Here is an 18,756-nt window from a genome sequence, read left to right as displayed (position 1 = left end):
CTGCCCCGCGGGGTCCCGGCCCCGCCGCGGCTGCCCGGGCACGGCGGGGCCGCGGCTCGCCGCACCGAGCGGGGCACGCTGAGCCAGCGGCGGGTCTCCCTCCCCGGGGCCATAGCGCGGGGGAAGCCCGCGGGAGAGCGGGGCCCGCCCCACCGCGCAGGTGAGCGGGGCTCACCGGCTCACCCGCTCCCCGCCTCCCCGGGCTGCCACGCCTTTGTCTCCGGTCTTTGTCTGTCCCGTCCGTGCCCGGGGCAGGGAGCGCTGCTGCCACCAGCACCCTGCGCTCTCGCACCCACGTCCTCCTAGCGCCGGGCACTCCCGCAGCACGCTGCCCTGGCATGGCCCTGCGCGCCTCCTGCGACCCCCGCACGCCCCGAGCCCCTCCGCCCCTCCCAGCCCCACCTCCTCCGGCACCATGCACCCCGGTCCCCCGGGATTCCCCATGTCCCCGATTCCTCTCCACATTCCCCCACTGCCTTCCCCCTGTCTCCTCCTCCTCTTCCTCTTCCTCCTCCTCCTCTCCTTTCGGGTTTGAACACCCCTTGCCCCCCGCAGACCTGCCTCCCCTCCGCCGCTCGCACAGCTCTGCCCTGCCCTGCCTGCCGGGCTCCGCCAGACCGGGACCTTCGGACAGGTAGGCAGCGCTGCCCGCGCCGTGCTCAGCCCGCCCCGGGGCCAGCGGGGGATGCTCCGCCGAGTTGATCCCCCTCTGCTGTGGCAGGGACTGGGGAGGAGTGGGGAGCACCTTCCCACTTTCCGTGCGCCCCGGAGGAGACAAAGACACGGACCGACGGGGATCCCGGTCCTGCCGCCGTCGGGATGCGCGCGGAGCTTCGGTTCCGGCGGCATCGCTCGGCGGTGCGGGCGAGCAGAGCGCTCGGACAGCGCCGGTGCCGGGGCGCGGTGCCCTCGGCCGGACCTATTGTCACCCGTGCTGGGGAGCGGGCTCCGGGCTCCAGCGGTCCCGCCGCGGCTCTGCCGTGCGCCGTGCGCCTCGCCGGGATGCGCGGCACGGGCTCGGGGACTCCCGTCCCACCGCCCCGCTGTGGATCACTCCTGCAGGCTTCCTGCCCAGATGGCTCTTGGAAGCAAAGTCGCTCGGACAGAGGCAGCGTCCCTCTCTCAGGGCCTGAGCCCCTTGCGCACCCCCGGGTACGTCCCGGCTCCGAGCCGGAGATGCCGAGCGGCGACGGAAGCTTTCCCCACCGAGTCATTGTGCTCTCAGAGCCGGCGCTGCCGTGCACCGAGCCCCTGCGTACCGCGGCTTCTTGTCTGTTCTTCCTCTGTTGAGAGAAGTGAGGTCTCGTTTCTGAATTAAATCAGCTTGGCATCAGTTAATGGCTTATTGCAACTAGTAATTAATCACACAGAATTTAGGTGACACTTATCAAATTCACACCTGAAGTTTTCTGTCAGCTGGAGGGTTTAATGGAAGTGGTTTTGTGTTCCCGTGTCCTCTCCCTTGAAGAAGGAGGCATTAATTCTGTACAAAGTGAGAATGTCATACAAGGAAGAATGTTGAAAGCACAGCCTAACTGTGTTGCCAGTTGAGACACATCCATGTCTCCCTCCCAGCAAAGATCAAAAATCTGCCCCATTCTTCCCTGTAACACTGGCGAGTACTTTCCAGCTGGGTGAGCAATGACCTTTCCTATTGATCGTGTCCCATTTGTCACCTGGCACTGCACATCAAACTGCACAGTCTCCTCTGCCATGCTGACAGCAAGCAGCTATATCTTGGATGTGAATCTCGGGCTCATTGCTGTTTTAGTCTCTTTACTGGCTAGAGCAGACTCTGTTTGATGGCAGGTCGCCTGTGGTGGCTGCGTCAGCCACACTGTGAAGTCCCCGAGGGAAGCAGAGCAGAGGGTACTGCATATTCATTCCTGGCCCCTCTTACCCTTCAATGCAGTGACTTGCTGGGCTGACCTGTCCCTGGCAGATGTTGTGCTGGGAAGCTCTCAGGGCAGCTTGGGCTAGGCTCAGGAGAAAGAGCGGCACAGCTGTGGCTAGGGGCATGTGTTCACTTGAAGGTGTCCAGTGTCGACCAAAACCGGGGTGCTGGACCTCAGCAGGGACTCAGGCAGCTCACAAGCCTGGGCTGCAGGAGAGGGAGTTCCCTGGGTTGTGCTGTTTAAACAGATGACTTCTGTCCTCATCAGGAGAGCAGAGCACAGGCTGTCAGCCAGAGCTGATGGGTGAGGGGAGTCCCAGCTCCAGCCCTACAACTAAAGTTGAGTGAATCGTTTCAAGTGGTCACTGGATACAAATTGCCCCAGGGAGAGGCTTTGTGAAGGCACAGGGGTAGCTACAACTACTGCTTAATGCCTTGCAAGCCTGAATCCTTATGCCCTGTCTCTCCTGCCACTAATGCAATTGGTTTATTACTGAATTTGGCCCTTTCTATTCTGGAGTGCTGTCTGGGGATAGCAAAAGTGAGAGAAAACAGCACAGGTAAACGAACCAGATGTTTTAAAGGGCAAAGTGGAGGGGGTGTTCAGGTAGCCTGAATATCTGCAGAGAGAAAACGTCTTGCATCACAGTCAGGAGGGACAAAGAAACTTTGGAGTCCAGTAAGTATGAAAGGCAAGATAGGGAGGAATGGTGTTGATGGAAGCAGGAAACCTAAAAAGCAGGGCAGCTCTGAAAAGGAGCATAAAAGGACTGAAGATCTGTGAGCAGGGAGATGTTCTGTCATCCCAAGGATGTCTGGGACAACTGCAAAAACAATTGAAATGCTTTACAAATCTAGCATGCAGGAAATGTTGGAAAGAATAAAAATGTTAGCACTGGAGAGGAAAAGAGAAGGGCAAATATTACCTGCCTGCTTTGGGAGACCCCCCAAAGCTGGGATTGAGCTTTTAGAAATGGGAAATTCTCTTGGCAGATTGTTTATGAACCTTCCCAGCATTTGCCTCCAGAAACAGAAAAACAGATGGAAAGAGACCCAGCAGGGAAGTCAAATCTCATTTATCTGCACAATGCCATCCTCATGGCTCCAGCCAGCTCTCTGCATGTCAGCCACCATAGAGCCTGCCCCATCCATTCTGCTCCAGGCCTTCTCAGGCCCATCCATCACCCCATGGCTTCTTATTTACAGGGAGCCTGGCACACAGAGCCGGGTTTATTGTCTGTCATCCCTGCCACACAGGCACATACACACAACACCCATGCAGATGCCCATACACTTTGTGTATTGCTGCAGATTGGGGTTGTCTGGAGTCCAGGAAATCTTTACACATGTCTGCCAAAGTCTGAGCTTATCAGAGCCAAAAAAGAAATCTAGCCCAGCCCACGTGCTTGGGTCCAGCTTGGTTCAGCCCTTGAGCATACTAATTGCATCAAAGATCTTGACAGTTTCTCAGTTCAAGGGTTTTGTTCCTCTTGTCTGTGACACGAAGAAATGTGAAAAGTTAAAGCTAGGACTGTCAGATATCATGTTTTCAGCAAGACACGTGAATGGATGTAGATGATCTAATGTTCCTGTTTTGTCAAATCCAAACCAAATACACTAGGAACATTTTCAGAGTCTATTTCGGAGCCAAGGTGACACAACTGTATTTATAGCAGAAAAACATGAGAGAATTTCCATGTTTCTGATCAGCCCATGGCTACCTTGCAGGATTACAAGCAGAGAGCAGAAAAATAGCAATTATATTAGTGAGTCCAGAGAAGACTTCCCACAGTCAAAGTTATCCAAGATGCAACCCTCCACCCTTCCCTCAATTTCACTTAGGGGATTGTAAACACCCACTACTAACCCAAAATGGATCAGAAATTGTGGCTGGAAAGCAGCACTGCAACTCACTTCCCAGCCCCGAGTCTGCATTCTGGGCAGCTCTTTGCTGTACATATGTTCATGTGAGAGGCAGGTCTGCTGCCTCAGGTGCCTTGTAATCCTGAGGGTCTATAAGGCAGTGCAGGAAGAGGGGTGGAGCAATAAGGAGTGTAGGTCTGGTGCTGTGAACAACTACAGGGGCAGCTTAACATGGCAAACACTCCATCTATTTCCCTTACTAATATATGAACCCCAAGATGATGAATTCCAGGCTTTGTTGTAACATGTGTGTTTGTTTATAGCAATTTAGGAAAGGCAACTCCTTACAAGGCCAGACTTCTTTCTGCCTGGTGTGTATCTCAGGCAGAATTTCATCCTTTGCAGGCTGCATCAGCAGGGTGAGAACCTTGCTGCCACCTACATCAATGAGCCCAGGGCCAGCATGGGAGTATTTTGGGGACTGTGGTCCTGCTAGAAAAGAGGGTGAAGTTTATTTTAGTGTTCAGCCATTGAGGAACCTGTGTAACATTCACATTCTCTGGAAAAATCCCTCACCCAGGGTTTTTCCCCAGGGAAGCTGAGAAGCCTCAGAGAAAAGGAAAACTATTCTTATCTCATTTGCTTCTCCTGTGTTGTGCTCACATGTGGAATGTGTTTGGAGATTGTTTACCCACAGGTGATTGTTTCAGTGGATTCTGCTGTGAGTTGTTTTCACTCTTTGGCCAGTCAGGGCCAAGCTGTGTTGGGACTCTGGAAAGAGTCACGAGTTTTCATTATTATCTTTTTAGCCTTCTGTAAGTGTCCTTTCTGTATTCTTTAGTATGGTATAGTATTCTTGAATATAATATAGTATCATAAAATAATAAATTAGCCTTCTGAGAGCATGGAGTCAGATTCCTTGTTCCTGCCTTCATCTGGACATTCCCAGCAAATACAATAACTGGTTTGGTTTAGCAAACACTCAGATCTCCCATGACAACAGTGTAGCTAGCACAGGTTGTCAGGTAATGCAGGTAATCTACATTATTAATGCAAGATTCCCAGTGACAGTAACACATTATAACAGCACATTAACCTGCCAGTGCAGAGATGAGGCAATCTGTGTTCCTACCTGCATTTTCATCCTGGTTTGTGCCAACAAGACAGCTGGGCAGCTTAAATAAACACCCCCTATGCTTTGAAGCAGACCTTCTGTTTAAGTGCCCTGCAGCATTTAGCTGCCTCCCAGCTCCCACTGAAAATCAGAATGTGTCTGTCAGATTCACCATCAAAGGGACACGTCTGTGAGAGTGAGATTGGAGACACCCTTGCATTCTCTTTGCACTTGTTCTCTCCTCTTGGTATTTTGCCTACAGATGAAAAGGTAAGATGCTCTTTATAGCTCTTTGAGTTGTTCTGAGTGATGTCTTAATCCAGCTGGTTCGCTCTGGTTCTTAAAGAGAAAATCCTAGGAAAAAAAACAAAGACCCCATGGTCTGGGGAAAAGGCAAATGACCCCATGCAGAGCTGTGTGTTGCTATTTGTTCTAGTACTTAAGAAGAAGAAGAAGAAGATGATGATCTTAATTTTTTTTTTAAATAGATTTAGTTGTCAGTCTGGTTTTCCTTTGTTCCAGGTAGCTGACAATAAAATAGTATTCCTAGTGTTGTGCCTTGGCAAGTGAGCTTCCCAGTGCCTCCTAAATCAGTCCTCAAGGAACAGTTTATTGTCTTTTATGGCCAGTAGAAAGACCTGCTTTTTGAAAACTGCATGAAAAGAAGGCCCCTATGCTGCCTACCTCTTTCCAGGGAATGGCTGAACTGAAAACATGTTCCCAGGCTGGGAATAGCAACAGAGTGGAATCTTGGAAAGGCAGGATTGGCTGGTGAGTGCATGAGCAGGGTTTTTTCAATTAACAGAATGAAGGCATCTCTCTCTCAACTCCAGGATGCTGGGCTGCTGTGATGGCAAAGTTTTCACTGACTCAAAATTCTCCATATCTGTCTCTCAGGCTGAAAGAAAAGGGGAAAGGAAAAGCCTAAGATACTCCTAGGGTATCTTCTGTCAACTCCACAAAAACTGGAGTCAGCATTGGCCTGAAAGGCTGTTACCTGCTGCCCTTCACAGGTTGCAATGGCTGGTGTCGTGGTTTGATACTGGCCAAATGCCACACACCCATGAAAATTGTTTGCTCACCCTCTTATGCTATAGTTGGGCAGAGGAGAGGGGAAAAAAATTTACAAATTTAATTAAGATTGAGATAAGGACTGGGAGAAAAATATTCTAAGGGCAAAACAGGTTCAAATTTAAAGGTATAAGGTAAACTTATTATTAACAGAGCCAGAGGAGGATAATGAGAAGTAAAAGAAGCCTTTAAAACACCTTTTCCCCTCCCCAGCCCTTCTCTCTTTCCCACTGACAGTGCAGGGAGACAGGGGAGGGGGGTTTTTGTCAGTTTGTCACTCAAGGTCTTGTTCTGTTTGCTCAGGGAGAGGAGTCTCCTCTGCTCTGCCATGGGCTCCCTCCCACAGGCAACAGCCATCCCCAAACTGTTGTGGTGTGGGTCACTCGTCCACAGGGTGCAGTCTCAAAGGATAGGCTGCTCTAGTTTGGGAGCAGGGCTCTCTATCTCTGGAAGCAGGGGCATCTCTCTGTTCGGGTCTCCTGCTGGATCACAGCTTTCTCTGCCATCCACCCACTCCACCAGGAGCACTTTTCCCACGGGCTGTGAATGGATCTCTGCATGCCCTGTGGACTTCATGCATTACAAGGGGACAGTTTGTTTTACCAGGGCCCTCACCACAGCTCACTGAGGAATCTCTGCTCCAACACTTGGAGCACCTCCTCTCCTTTTTTCCACTCTCCTTGGTGCTGCCATGTTGATTTCCCTCACGTGTCATTTCCTCCTCCTCTCCGACTAGAAGAAAACTGCTGCTCATCGCCAACAATTTCCACCAATTCAGAAACCCTTGCAGGATCTCGCAGCGCAGAGAAGCTGATCTCGTCTGGGTTCCCCACCGGGCAGTCTGTAGCCGTGTCTCTGCTGCCAGCCCCGCGGCCCCGCTGCCCTGGCGCGGGCAGTGGCGGCCCCGCGGCGCTGCCGCCGCTCAACGCCGCTCTCCGTGCAGGACACAGGGGAGGAGAAGCCTCTGCTGTGGCACGGCTGGCCAGGGGCAGCTGGGCAGGCACGGCGTCTCGGTTTGGAAAGACAGGTGCCTGCTAAGGAAGGAGCAGGAAATAACAGTTCTTTGATAGGGAAGAAAATAAAGGGATAAAATAAACAATGCAGTAAACTAAAACAACACTGACAGAGTCAGAACTCAGCCTGACACCCTGTGGGTCAGGGTGCTGGCAGCAGTCCCATTGGAATTGTGGCTGCAGCCCTCCTGGAGTGTCAGGGGTGGTTCTGCTGGAGCAGGGATCCTGGAGAAGGGTGTAGTCTTCCTCTGAAGGTCCAGTGGAAGAGGCAGGTGCTGTTCCTCTGGAATCCAGTGGAAAGGCTGTGCTGGTGTCCCAAAGATCTCAGATTATATCCAGGTAGGAATGCTTGGCTCCTCCCTCTGGGCAGAGCCTCTCCCAATGGGATGCTGCAGTTCTTATCAGTCATGCAGGGACATTCAACAGTCTCTTATCAGCAGATGTTGTGAAAGAGATAAGGAAAACTGCCCACTTAATAGAAGACAACTGCCGTACAGATGGCAAACTGAATCCATCTTGCCTTGCAATCTGGGACACGTGGCTGGCTGGGGGTGGCCGGGCAGGCAATGCTCACTGCAGTTCACACTGAGATGGCCACGGTGCCTCACCACCCCTGGAAAAACTGCACCTGTGCTGCTTTTGATTTTCTTCTTAAATATGTCATAACAGAGGTTGTTATCAACCTCTCTAATTGGGCCAGCAGCATGTCCAGCTTCAGATCTAGAATTTGCAGGGTGCCTTGATGAAGGAAAGAATGATGAGGAGGACTCCATCTTATCAGAAGGCTAATTAATTACTTTATTATACTATATTACACTATATTACATTACATCTAAACTGAATCTGCCAAGCACTCAACCCTGCACACACTGCCCAGAATCTCGTGGCTGTCAGTGACAGTCCCCACACACACACACACACACACACACACACACACACCTGGCCCTGACAGGCCAAGGAAACAAAACACCATCACTCTGGGTAAACAATCTCCATATTGCATTCTACTTTGGCACAAACACAGTCACAGCAAATGATAAGAATTGTTTTCCTTTCTCTGAGGTTCAGAGAATGTGAAACCCAGAAATATTCTTGGGAAGAGTTGTGCTTTGCTTTTCTCTGTGAAATGTGGCAACATTCAGAGCCATCAGAGATTGGCTCTGTCGGACATGGTGGAAGCTTCTAGGAGCTTCTTACAGAAGCTACCCCTGTGGCCCTCCCTGGTACCAAAAACCAGGCTGTGCCAAATCAACACACTGGCCAAGCAGAAAATCACCTGGAGGAGGGAGTATGAGCCCTTGTGGTTAAGCAGCAAAGTGGTTCTCCTGGTGAACAGATGGAAATCAGGTGCAGCCAAGTGCTGAGGTGCAGAAAAGGCTGAGATGAGGTTGAGTGAAAAGCTGTGGCTGTAACTCTGTGACAGAGTTTCTCAAACATAAGCACAGGCCTGGTTTTGTGGCAGACAGTATCCCAGGGAACTCTGTTTTTAAGCATGTTTTCATGCTGCCCAGAGAGAGGGAGACAGTCTGGAAAAGCTGCACTAGAAATGGTGCAAATTCCTTCCCCCATTTTGTGGGAAAGGACAGGGGAGAATGACTGAGTAACTCAATTAGACAATGCTCTGACTCGCACAGAGCACGAAGCCACAACGTCCCAAAGCCATGTCTTGTAACACAAACAAAAGGATGAAAGAAGACCCTCAAAAATATGACAGTGAAACAGAATGAATGAGAACAGTCTGCAGCCACTGTGCTGGTGGGCTCAATGAAACTTGGTCTCGATGTTCTTGGGACTTAAATTACCCTCCCAGTGACAGCCTTGCTGGTGACCTGTGCAGGATCAAGGAGGGAAAGTGGGGCAAGCTAACGAAACCTCAGTCAGCCTCTGCCCTTTGGTCCTTTAGACCAGCATCCCCTGCTCTGCTGACAGCCTTTTTATTTCCCTGCTATGCCATGGGGTATCAGCACAAAATCTCCAGTGTTTTTTCCTTCTTTGACCAATTTCAGCCACCCTGAAGCAGTATGCAAGCACGTGTGGAAGTCTCTGTCTTGAGCTGCTCAGGGCTGTTACTGGTGCTGTGTGGCCACCATCTGCCTCCAGTTCTGTTCATTCTGACATCTTCATTGCAAGGAAGCCAGCTGTGAGGAGGGGCCAGTGCCCCTAGCCCAGGATGCCAGCCTGGCAGCTGGTATTGTGCCAGGCTTAAGAGCTGTGGGCAGCTAGCCCCCCCAGCCCCTCAGATGGTGGACTGTGAATAGGAGGGTAGGGGGGCTAGTGGGGAATCAAAGAGAAGTGTCCTGCTGATTGATGACCTCATTTGCACATGAAACTGGGACCTCTCAGCCCTGCAGGCCCTGCACATGTGTCTCAGCTGCTGTAACCAGGGCTGGCAGAAAAGGAGATAAGCAAAGAGGGAATAACTTGCTTCCACCTCAGGACACCATAATGGTCTTTATCTAAGTGTCCTGGGATTGAATCTTGATAGCCTTTACAGTTCCTAAGTGTTGGTTGCTTTTTTTCCCTCCCTTTTTTAATTGCAGGTGAGACAGAGCACCCATGATTATGGAAACTTCTTCCACCTTCTCTTCTTTCCTTTTCCTGTGTGCACTGGTTCTTTCAGACATCAGTCTTGCAATCTCCCTGAAGCCTGGCACAAAGCTCAAAAATGCCCCAGAGAACAACCACCACCTTCAAAATCAAGAGATGTGGCTGCAGCAGCCCAGAACTGGGCGCCACCACAGGCAAGGCTTGGCCAAGAAGGAGAGGGTCCATACCATGCGCTCAAGAGGGCAGCTGGCTGGGGAAGAGACCCTCAAGATGGGCAGCGGAGCTTCAGCTGTGGAAGAGCTGGTGGCAGAGGGACAGCCAGCAGCCCTGAAACAGAATAAGGACGTGTTCCTGGGCTTTGAATTGTCGTATCCTGAGAGGGAAAACCAGTCCCCAGGCTCTGAGAAAGGAAAGAAGCAGAGCCGAGAACATCGTCGACACAGCCGCAGGGACAGGCTCAAGCATCACCAAGGTATTTCAGCTCCAAGGGAGGCTGGGGCTGTTGGGGCACTGGAAATGAGCATCTCTTGTGTGAGGGCGAGAAGATGCAGCTGTGGTGGAGCCACATGTGTGTGGGGAGGGTGTGGAGTGTGTGCCTGCTCTGGGGAGAAATCTGCCAAACAAAAGAGGCACAAGAAAAAAGGGGAACTGCAGAACCAGAATTCTAGTGCTGGCTTCAATTTTGTGAAAATGACCTCGTTTTTCTTACAGGGGGAGCTCTGAGAGACCCTAAGACTTGAGGGGCTGTTTTAGGGTGGTCTGTTTTGTTTTTATTTTCCTTTTTAGCAAATGGCCCAATTTAGGAACAAGTATGTCCGAGCCATGCTCAATCTCTCCACTGATTTTAAAAAAATAATGAGAATTAGAAAAAAACACAACCCCCTTATTTTGCTTTGCAGACCAGTTTCTTCTCAGCAGAGCTTGTACTCTTGTGTGTTTATGCAGAACAACAACAACAAAATTCAGATTTTGCGTATGTGAAATTGCACTGATAACTTTAAAATGTTGCTTGATTTTGACTGGGAGTGCTTTCCCTTGCAGGTCAAGTTGTGGGTGTGTGTTTCTGTGGTATGAGCTCAGTGTGGTAAACCTTGAGTTCTGTTCAAGTGAGGCAATTTGTGTCAATCTACACTATGTGACAAGCTGGGTGTCACGTCCTTGAGTTCCATCCTTCACTCCTCCCTGCCTCAGTAAGAAGAGCTCCATTGTGTTTTCAGAGGACTGACTAAGGATTGCTTGTGTTAGCAATATAAAAGAGTATGCAACAAAGCTGGTTTGAAGCAATATTTGCAGACTACAAACAGGGCTTATTTCTTGAGGTTAACTTAAAGTTTATATTTAAATTAATACTTATGAAGAAGAGGGACATATCTGTGAAGATAATTTCAAGTTAGGTAAGTCCTGACTTGAGCTAAATTGAAATAACTCACTACTAAAATCAAATAAGAATGTATTCACAGGTATTTGTAATAGCTTAATCTGTTGGTTTTAAAATGGTTAAACAGGTACATTTTGTACTTTTGAGACCAGAAAAAAAACATGTTTTGCTTCTTAAACAAGAGATAGACATATTTTTGGGAGATGTGATTTTGTATGTCTTAAGCATGCAAAAATCAGGCTGCATATACTGTGGACCTGATTTATCAGTGTAATAGCTCATTACTCTGTTATACAGTGGTCTAAAACAGCACTCAGGATCATGGAACAGTGGTTGGTGACTGGATGAAACATGAATTCCTTTGACTCAAATCTGTCACATGCAGAAAAGAGATGAGAAAGGTAATGCCACTGTACTTGTTGCCCTCTGCAGGGAAGACCCCTGATACTGGGCCAAGCTCCCTGTACAAGAAACCCAAAAGCTCTGAAGAACAGTTTCAAAATCTTCAGGCAGAGGAAGCTACAAGTCTGACTCCCACCACGCTCTTCATTGCTGCACTGGACACAGCTGTTTCCACAGAAGAGCCTCCTGTTCTTCCAGCCACTTCACCACGGTCACAGGTAAAGAGACAGCTGGGAACTGTTCTGTACCTCCAAGCCTTGCCTCTCCCTCAGCTATCCAACTTCAATGAGTTTCAAGGACCAGAGAGACAGTAGGAGCACTTGACTGAAGTGCCAGCATGTCCTAACACTCGTTGCTCATCTTTTGCTCTCACACAGAAGCAGTGGAAACTTCCCTCTTGGCTTCAGCTTCAACAAGGGAAAGTTCTTTGCTTTTGAAAATGAGATGCCAGGAATTCCCAGTGGATAAGACAGGAGTGGAGGAGAGGAGGAGCAATCAAAAAACCTTTTTAATGTAAAAGCACCATGAAAATTTGCAAAGACTTCAGGGTCTCTACAGAAGTGTAATCCATTGTCTGTTTGGTTTTTTTGTGGTTTGCAGGCCCGCCTCAGGCAAGATGGGGATGTGATGCCCACCTTGGATATGGCACTCTTTGACTGGACTGATTATGAGGATCTCAAACCAGAAATGTGGCCATCTGCTAAAAAGAAAGGTGCTAAACCTCCCTGTTCTCTTTCCCAAAAGTCATCCTGTCAGGCTTGTCTAGGGTTAGTATTCATAGATGTGCTGAAGGACATGAGATCATAGTGGTGGGGGAAGAGAGAAGCAGCATAATGCTGCCTGAGTTTTGAGCTCAGTTTCAGAATGTTTCTCATTTTGGATGTATATTTGGAGGGCAGAGTAAAAATGATAAATGGAGAGTGGAGAAATAGGGAGGAGATTAAACTATGAAGGTTTAAAGTTCAAACTCTTGAAATTTGAGGCTGTTTTTACCCTGGAAAAACATATTCTCCAAAATGAAATCACTAGCATGAAATTTTCTATCAGCATCGGTTTTTTTTCCATAGAAAAACGTCGCAGTAAGAGCCTCAACAGTGGAAATGAAACCACGACAGCTGAAGGAGAGCCATGTGATCACCACCTTGACTGCCTCCCAGGTCAGGATCAGCTTGGCAGAGTCATTTCTCCAAACATGGAATGTTTGAAATCTGGCCCAGGTTTTAAGACATGTATTCCAATTTCTGCTAGTGATAGGAAGTGCTCTGCAAGAGAAGGGGAGAGGCTCTCTATGTGTGTTGTGGGACCAGATGATGTCTGTACAATGGAGCTGTCATGGCTATCAGTAGCCCTACAGGTAAGGGGACACCTGAGCTGTGCTGACCCTTGGTCCTGTGTTGCAGGCTCTTGCTGTGACTTGCGTGAACACCTCTGCAAACCCCACAATCGAGGCCTTAACAACAAGTGTTATGATGACTGTATGTGCACTGAAGGTGAGTCCAGCTCTTTGCTCCCTGTCTCGGTTTAAAAGACAGGTGTCTGCCAAGGAAGGCAGGAACCTCCCTTGGAATGGAAAATATGAACCCTCCGAAGTAGTATAGCTTTGAAATTAGAGGGCTTTCAGGCAAAGATATGAGGAAAGGAATAACAGTTCTTCACTATCTATCTATCTATCTATCTATCTATCTATCTATCTATCTATCTCTTTATATCTTTATATCTATATCTATAGATAGATATGTCTTGATATCTTTATATCTATATCTATAGATATATCTAGATAGATAGATAGATATCTTGATATCTATATCTATATCTAGATATATCTATCTATTTAAGACAGGGGTCTACCAAGGAAGGCAGGAACCTCCCTTGGAATGGCAAATATGAACCCCTTCACTCCAAATTAGTATAGCTTTGAAATTAGAGGGCTTTCAGGCAAAGATATGAGGAAAGGAATAACAGTTCTTTACTATCTATAGAAATAGATATATATATATCTTATATATCTATATATATAGATAGATAGATAGATATAAAGATATATAGATATAATCTTTATATCTCTATATATATATATATATTTTTATATCTCTTTATATCTTTATATCTATCTATAGATATACATATCTTTATATCTTTGTCTCTATATCTATCTATCTTTACTGTCTGTATACATATACATCTCTGTACAGCGGGGCAAGCAGGCGGCACGGCCGGCAGCCCCAGCGAACACAGGCACTGTCCCAGTCCCAGCCCCTCCGGGCTCCGTCCCCGCGCTGCAGTTCCGCTCAGGGCCAGCGGGGGCGCTGCTGGCCGCGGGCCGGGCGGCTGCGCTCACTCCCCCGCGGCTGCAGGGGGCGCTGCGGCGGCTGCGGCCGCTCCCTCACGGGGCCGCGGCGGCTGCGGCCGCTCCCTCACGGGGCCGCGGCGGCTGCGGCCGCTCCCTCACGGGGCCGCGGCGGCCGGGCCGGCGAGAGACAAAGGGGCTCCGGCTGGGAACGCACGGCGGCAGCCGGGCCCCGTGCCCCTCTGCAGGGCGAGATGGGCTGCAGCAGGGACCAGGAGCCGCAGGCTGGCACGGCAGGGGCAAGCAGATCCCCGGGGTGGCAAATCAAATTGTAGCACTAAGCAGTGCTACGAAGCCACTAAGCAGTGCACTAAGCCACGAAGCAGTGGCAGAAGCAGAAGCAGAGGGGGTATTGTATTTGCTGGGTTCCCAGATGGAGGAAGGAACAATGAATCTGACTTCATATTCTCAGAAGGCTAATCTATTATTTTAAGATACTATATTATATTGAAGAATAATAAACTATACTGTACTAAAGAATACAGAAAGGATACCTACAGAAGGCTAAAAAAATTATAATGAAAACTCGTGACTCTCTCCACAAGAGAGAGTCCAAGTCCAAGTCTCCACTCTCTCTCCAAGTCCCGACACAGCTTGACCCTGATTGGCCAAAGAGTGAAAACAACCCAGAGCAGAAACTAATAAAACAATCACCTGTTGGTGAACAATCTCCAAACACATTCCACCTTAGCAAAACAGAGGAGAAGCAAATGAGATAAAATTGGTTTCCTTTTTCTCTGAGGCTTCTCAGCTTCCCAAGCGAAAAATCCCGGGTGAAGGGATTTTTTAGAAAATATGAATGTGGCAGGGAGTCTTGGTGGATGCTGGGTGTCAGGCTAAAGCGTAGCAAAATGCCCAAAGCAGTAGCAAGAAACTGCAGGGGCTGGACAGGGGAAGGCTGCTTGGCACAGATCACTGGTGAGGAGCACCTGGCCGGGGTCCTGGCACAGCACACACTGACTCTGGGCTCCTAAGTGGCAGAAGAGCAAGCCAGCAAGCCCTAGCCACAGTGCCAAAGGGAAAAAAAGAAAAAAAAAAAAGAGGGAAAAAAAGAAAAAGGAAAAAAACCACAGCAACAGAATCTCAGGTCAGACCCACCGTACCACGTGGCCACCGAGCCAATTGCCCCCACTGGAAGGAAGTGCAGCCCCTGGTCCTCAACCTCGCAGGATCCCGGGCTGCCCCTCACCCATCATGATATTCCTGGAGCTGGGGAGGCAGTGACCATGCTGGACACGAAACAAAAGCAAAACCAAACTTGGTTATGGGCTATAAACCATTCCCAAGACACTGCCCAACTTTATAGCACTGACTTGGAATAGTGGTTTGTATGCGAAAGCAGCAGCCAAGCTTTCCTGCTCTAAGCCTCTCTCTGCCACTGACTCACAGTGTTACTATTGAGTCTTCTAGGATATCTTGTTTTCTGTCTTGAAAACAAAGATCCTGCTGTCTACCAACTTAACAGAAGAAGCCACAATATATTAACATTTCAGTGGTACTTTCAAGTATCACAGACTATGAAAACACTGTTTTGTATGACCTTGTGCCTAACATGACTTTCCCAAGTTAATTTCAACTGAGCTTGTAGCAATTTAGTAGATGTGGGAAGGACTCAGGCTTTTGCTTCTTAAAACTATTTCTGAAGAATCCACAGCAGCCTTTATTAAGCAGGTGCATTATGAAAATGTTAAAAGGCACTCTTCCAGTCTAAACGTGTTCAGGGTCAGCTCCAGGCACTGAGTCTTGCCTGCCAGAAAAAGCTCTGTTTGCCAAGTTTTGTGACCTGCATTAGGTACCCAGTGATTTGACCGGGCTATTTGCCTACTTTTTACCCAGTTCAATGGGCAGCTTTCCTGGAGTTGCAATGTTAAATGATAGTCTTCACCTTGGGCGTGTAGTGTAACACCACGAGGTCCCAATCAGAGATGACCTTCTGATAGATTAGCCTAGAAACGTGTTCCTGCAATCCTTAATGAGGCTGCCCCAGGCCCTGCTTTATCCTTAAGCCAGTTTTAAGTTGACAGGAAATGTGCATCCTGTGTAGCATAAAACAGATCCCCAGAGAGGGAAGATCCAGGTAAGATAGACAAGAGGCTTAGATAAGAGTAGAGCTCTGATCTTGCATGCTCCCCTTCTAGGAGGCCAGTTTGCCCTGGGGTGGTTGGTAATGAGGAGCACAAACCCAGCTTTTTAGGGTAGCTGGTCTCAGTGTAGCCCAGGGACATAATTCCAAAGGAGTGCTATGTGACGTCATCTGGATCTCCAGTGTACAACCAAGAAAAGTTTTGAGCTGTCTTATTACAAAAGCTATAAATCCTCTGCTGCCTGCTCTAGAAGTGAAAAGAGCTGCAGTTTCTAGAATGATCAAATCAGCTCCTGCCAACCCCAATGACAAGATCCTGCACTACTGAAAAGCAGGGTTTTCATGAGAATTATTTACCCACAGGCTCTACCCTGTCTGGCCCAACTAGCTACACATTCTGGTGTAACAAAGTCAGACAAGAAACACCATAAAATCAACCTTTTGGAGCCATAAACCAATAGTTACCATGACCAGAGGCTCCCATTACCTTCCACTGCCATGTAAGTGGAAGAATGGGGAGAATTCTTCCCATTCTGGGAAGATGTACTGGGAGAATATGTACTCATGGTTTTTACAAATAAAATGCCTTTTTTCCCCTTCATACTCGCCCATGCTACATTAGCCAGCTTTCTTCAGACCGTGCACATTGAGCAACTAAAACAGAGAAATTAAAGGAGATGAGCAGTGGGCTTTGGATCTGACCTCCCAGTAAAAACACTTCAAAGTCTCTTTCCTTCTCTCTTGAAGCTTCAGAGAAATAAATAGCAAGGGGAGGTCCCTAGTCATTGCTGCTGCACATTAAGTCTATAGTAATTTCCCAATGGAGAGATTACTTAGACAGTAATGGGAAGTAATAAGAGGAAACCAAGCAGGGCTTCCATAAAATCACTGGAAACAATTGGAATAATTCATTGGTATTTCAAGAATCCAGGGAAACCTGACTGAACAATGAATCCCAAACCAGAACAGTGAGCCAAACAGAATGCCAGTGCCCAGAGAGCAATATGCCTTGTCTATGTGAGGCATTTCTCTCCTACCCTTTTTGACACAGCACCAGGACTGTCCCCTGTGCAGCAGTATCTGAGGCAGAGAAATAGTTGGTGTTACTGCTTAGTGAGCCCTGGTCCCTCCTCACTTCTACACGTTGTGAGAAATGCCAATCACTTGTTTTTAGAATTTTAAAAGTTTAATAGTAATGAAATGGTTATAAAAATAGTAATATAATTAGAGTAATAAGAATCTGGACAATTAGGATTTAGGACGAAACAATAAAAACAGAGTTACAGACAGTCCAGGTACCTCTTTCTGGGCAAAAGAAGCCTGAAAAAGGACCCACGTTAACAGAGGATTAACCCTTCAAAGCAACAGCCTGTTGCATATTCATACACCTCATCCATGATGCATAAATTCCATTCAAACAAAGGATTCTGTCTGCTCAGTGTCAGCTTCTTCCTCTGAATCCTGACGGTGTCTTCAGGGCTGAGCAAGGCGAGAAGAACTTGATAAGAGAGCAATAAATTCTTTTTCTATGAAAGATTTAAGTGTCCTGTGGCTGCTGTCTAGGTGTGAGTCCTCCCTTAAAAAAAATCTTACATAGCATCGTTTCTATTTTAACATTCTGTTATAACCTAAAACTATATTTAACACACTACTTAAGAAAATTAACACAGGATAACTTTCTAACATACCACGTAAAATATTAATTTTAATATTTGCGAAAAGCCAATCATAAAATATGCATTTTTCACAATGTCTTTTCCATAGGGCTGCGCTGTTATGCCAAATTCCACCGGAACCGAAGAGTGACCCGGAGGAAGGGGCGCTGTGTGGAGCCTGAATCAGCCAATGGAGAGCAGGGATCTTTCATTAATGTTTAGGAGGGTGGGACTCCTGCCTGTGTGGTCAGGAGCTGGGGTCAAACTGTTTGTACCTAGCAGTGGGAATTAGAGGGAAAAGCTGAGCAAATGATGGAAGCTGCAGGCTCTGAACATGCCAGGTCCCAGCTAGACTGAAACTCACGTTCATTATCAATACAGTGGCATCAGCCTTTTCCATTGCAGGACTGCACTCCCCATGCCTTCCTTCAGCACAGTCCTGCCACTGAATGGAGTGCCCCTCTCCTAGTCAGTGTCAATGACCATGACTCCCATTCTGATGGTCCTGGCAGGAAAAGGTTCTGCAGTTTCATCTTCTCTCAGGAGTGGCAAGATGTGGAGGATCCTTCAGGGCCAAGGGATATGAGCTTAAACTTTACCCCTTCATTATTGTTTGAGAATAAAGGTAGACAGATCCTCCTTAAGGACTGGCAGTTCCTAGAGAAGAGGAAATTTGTAGCATCCAGGTGGAATCAAAGATGGGAAATGGATCAGCTGCCTGCCTAGGTGAGAGAGGACCCTCTGGCAGACCTTTTTGCTTTCTCCCTTTTTCATTGCTTCAGATATATTCCTTAGCTGTTACACACTACCACTGCATCTTGGGACCTGTCATCTTTGGGACCATCCAATCCCACTCCATCCTTCCTTCCTTTCTTGCTTTCAGAGAACAATCTGGTTTCTGCAAGGATGTGGCAAGACATCCCAGCCTGTAGCTCTCACTCATTTTTCTATCCTGCCAGATCTGTTATTTTTAATTATTATTTTTAGGAGCTTTCTGGGGAAGTGATAGTTTTCCTAGTGAGCCAAAAATGAAGTTTTTGGTAACAGGAGATAGGGACAGGCTGTTCCATTGTAGTAAAACCTGTGACATGTTGCATGTGTGTTTCCGTGATATGTAAATAAAGATATGATGGATATCCTTTGTGCAACTCTTCTGCTTTTTGACTGCACCCAAGGATGTGGAGGAGCCAGAAAAGCCTATAAGGAAGTTGGTCAGCAGGCAACACTGATGACTTGAGGTAATCACACAGAACAATTGTGCCACTGGTAGAAAAAATTCTCTGCCCAAGGTTGCCTGTATTCTCACTCAAATGGGAGATAACTGTTTCTACCTAGTGTAGCCAGCCATATGTTTTAAACTTCTTTATATTAATAGTTAATTACTGGCTT

The 18,756-nt window shown here is 47.9% G+C and overlaps 1 protein-coding gene across 3 annotated transcripts; it reads left to right on the top strand.

Annotated features, from left to right (window-relative positions):
- Positions 1-22: 22 nt before the first annotated feature.
- DRAXIN (dorsal inhibitory axon guidance protein) lies at positions 23-18,506 on the top strand. Of its 3 annotated transcripts, XM_038159861.1 has the most exons (8): positions 23-160; positions 556-634; positions 9,496-9,974; positions 11,313-11,500; positions 11,883-11,994; positions 12,350-12,439; positions 12,683-12,772; positions 17,477-18,506. In XM_038159861.1, exons 3-8 carry the CDS (start codon positions 9,512-9,514, stop codon positions 17,587-17,589), a joined length of 1,056 nt encoding a protein of 351 aa, XP_038015789.1. In that variant the 5' UTR covers positions 23-160; positions 556-634; positions 9,496-9,511; the 3' UTR covers positions 17,590-18,506. The 3 variants fall into 3 exon arrangements, with proteins under 3 accessions (XP_038015789.1, XP_038015790.1, XP_038015788.1); XM_038159862.1 differs by lacking the exon at positions 556-634 and having other exon boundaries at positions 27-160; XM_038159860.1 differs by lacking the exon at positions 23-160 and having other exon boundaries at positions 402-634.
- The last annotated feature ends 250 nt before the right edge of the window (positions 18,507-18,756 follow it).

This window comes from Motacilla alba, chromosome 21, assembly GCF_015832195.1.
Source record: "Motacilla alba alba isolate MOTALB_02 chromosome 21, Motacilla_alba_V1.0_pri, whole genome shotgun sequence".
Taxonomy (NCBI): Eukaryota; Metazoa; Chordata; class Aves; order Passeriformes; family Motacillidae; genus Motacilla; species Motacilla alba.
Note: the sequence above shows the minus strand (reverse complement) of the source record. Positions and strands in the feature narration are given on the sequence as shown.

What these genes read in the sequence shown, in the direction of transcription:
- DRAXIN (XM_038159861.1), top strand. Translation starts at nt 9,512, where the DNA reads ATGATTATGGAAACTTCTTCCACCTTCTCTTCTTTCCTTTTCCTGTGT. An exon ending in CAGGCTCAAGCATCACCAAG is followed by an intron (nt 9,975 to 11,312) that starts GTATTTCAGCTC and finishes TGCCCTCTGCAG; the next exon opens with GGAAGACCCCTGATACTGGG. An exon ending in CCACTTCACCACGGTCACAG is followed by an intron (nt 11,501 to 11,882) that starts GTAAAGAGACAG and finishes TGTGGTTTGCAG; the next exon opens with GCCCGCCTCAGGCAAGATGG.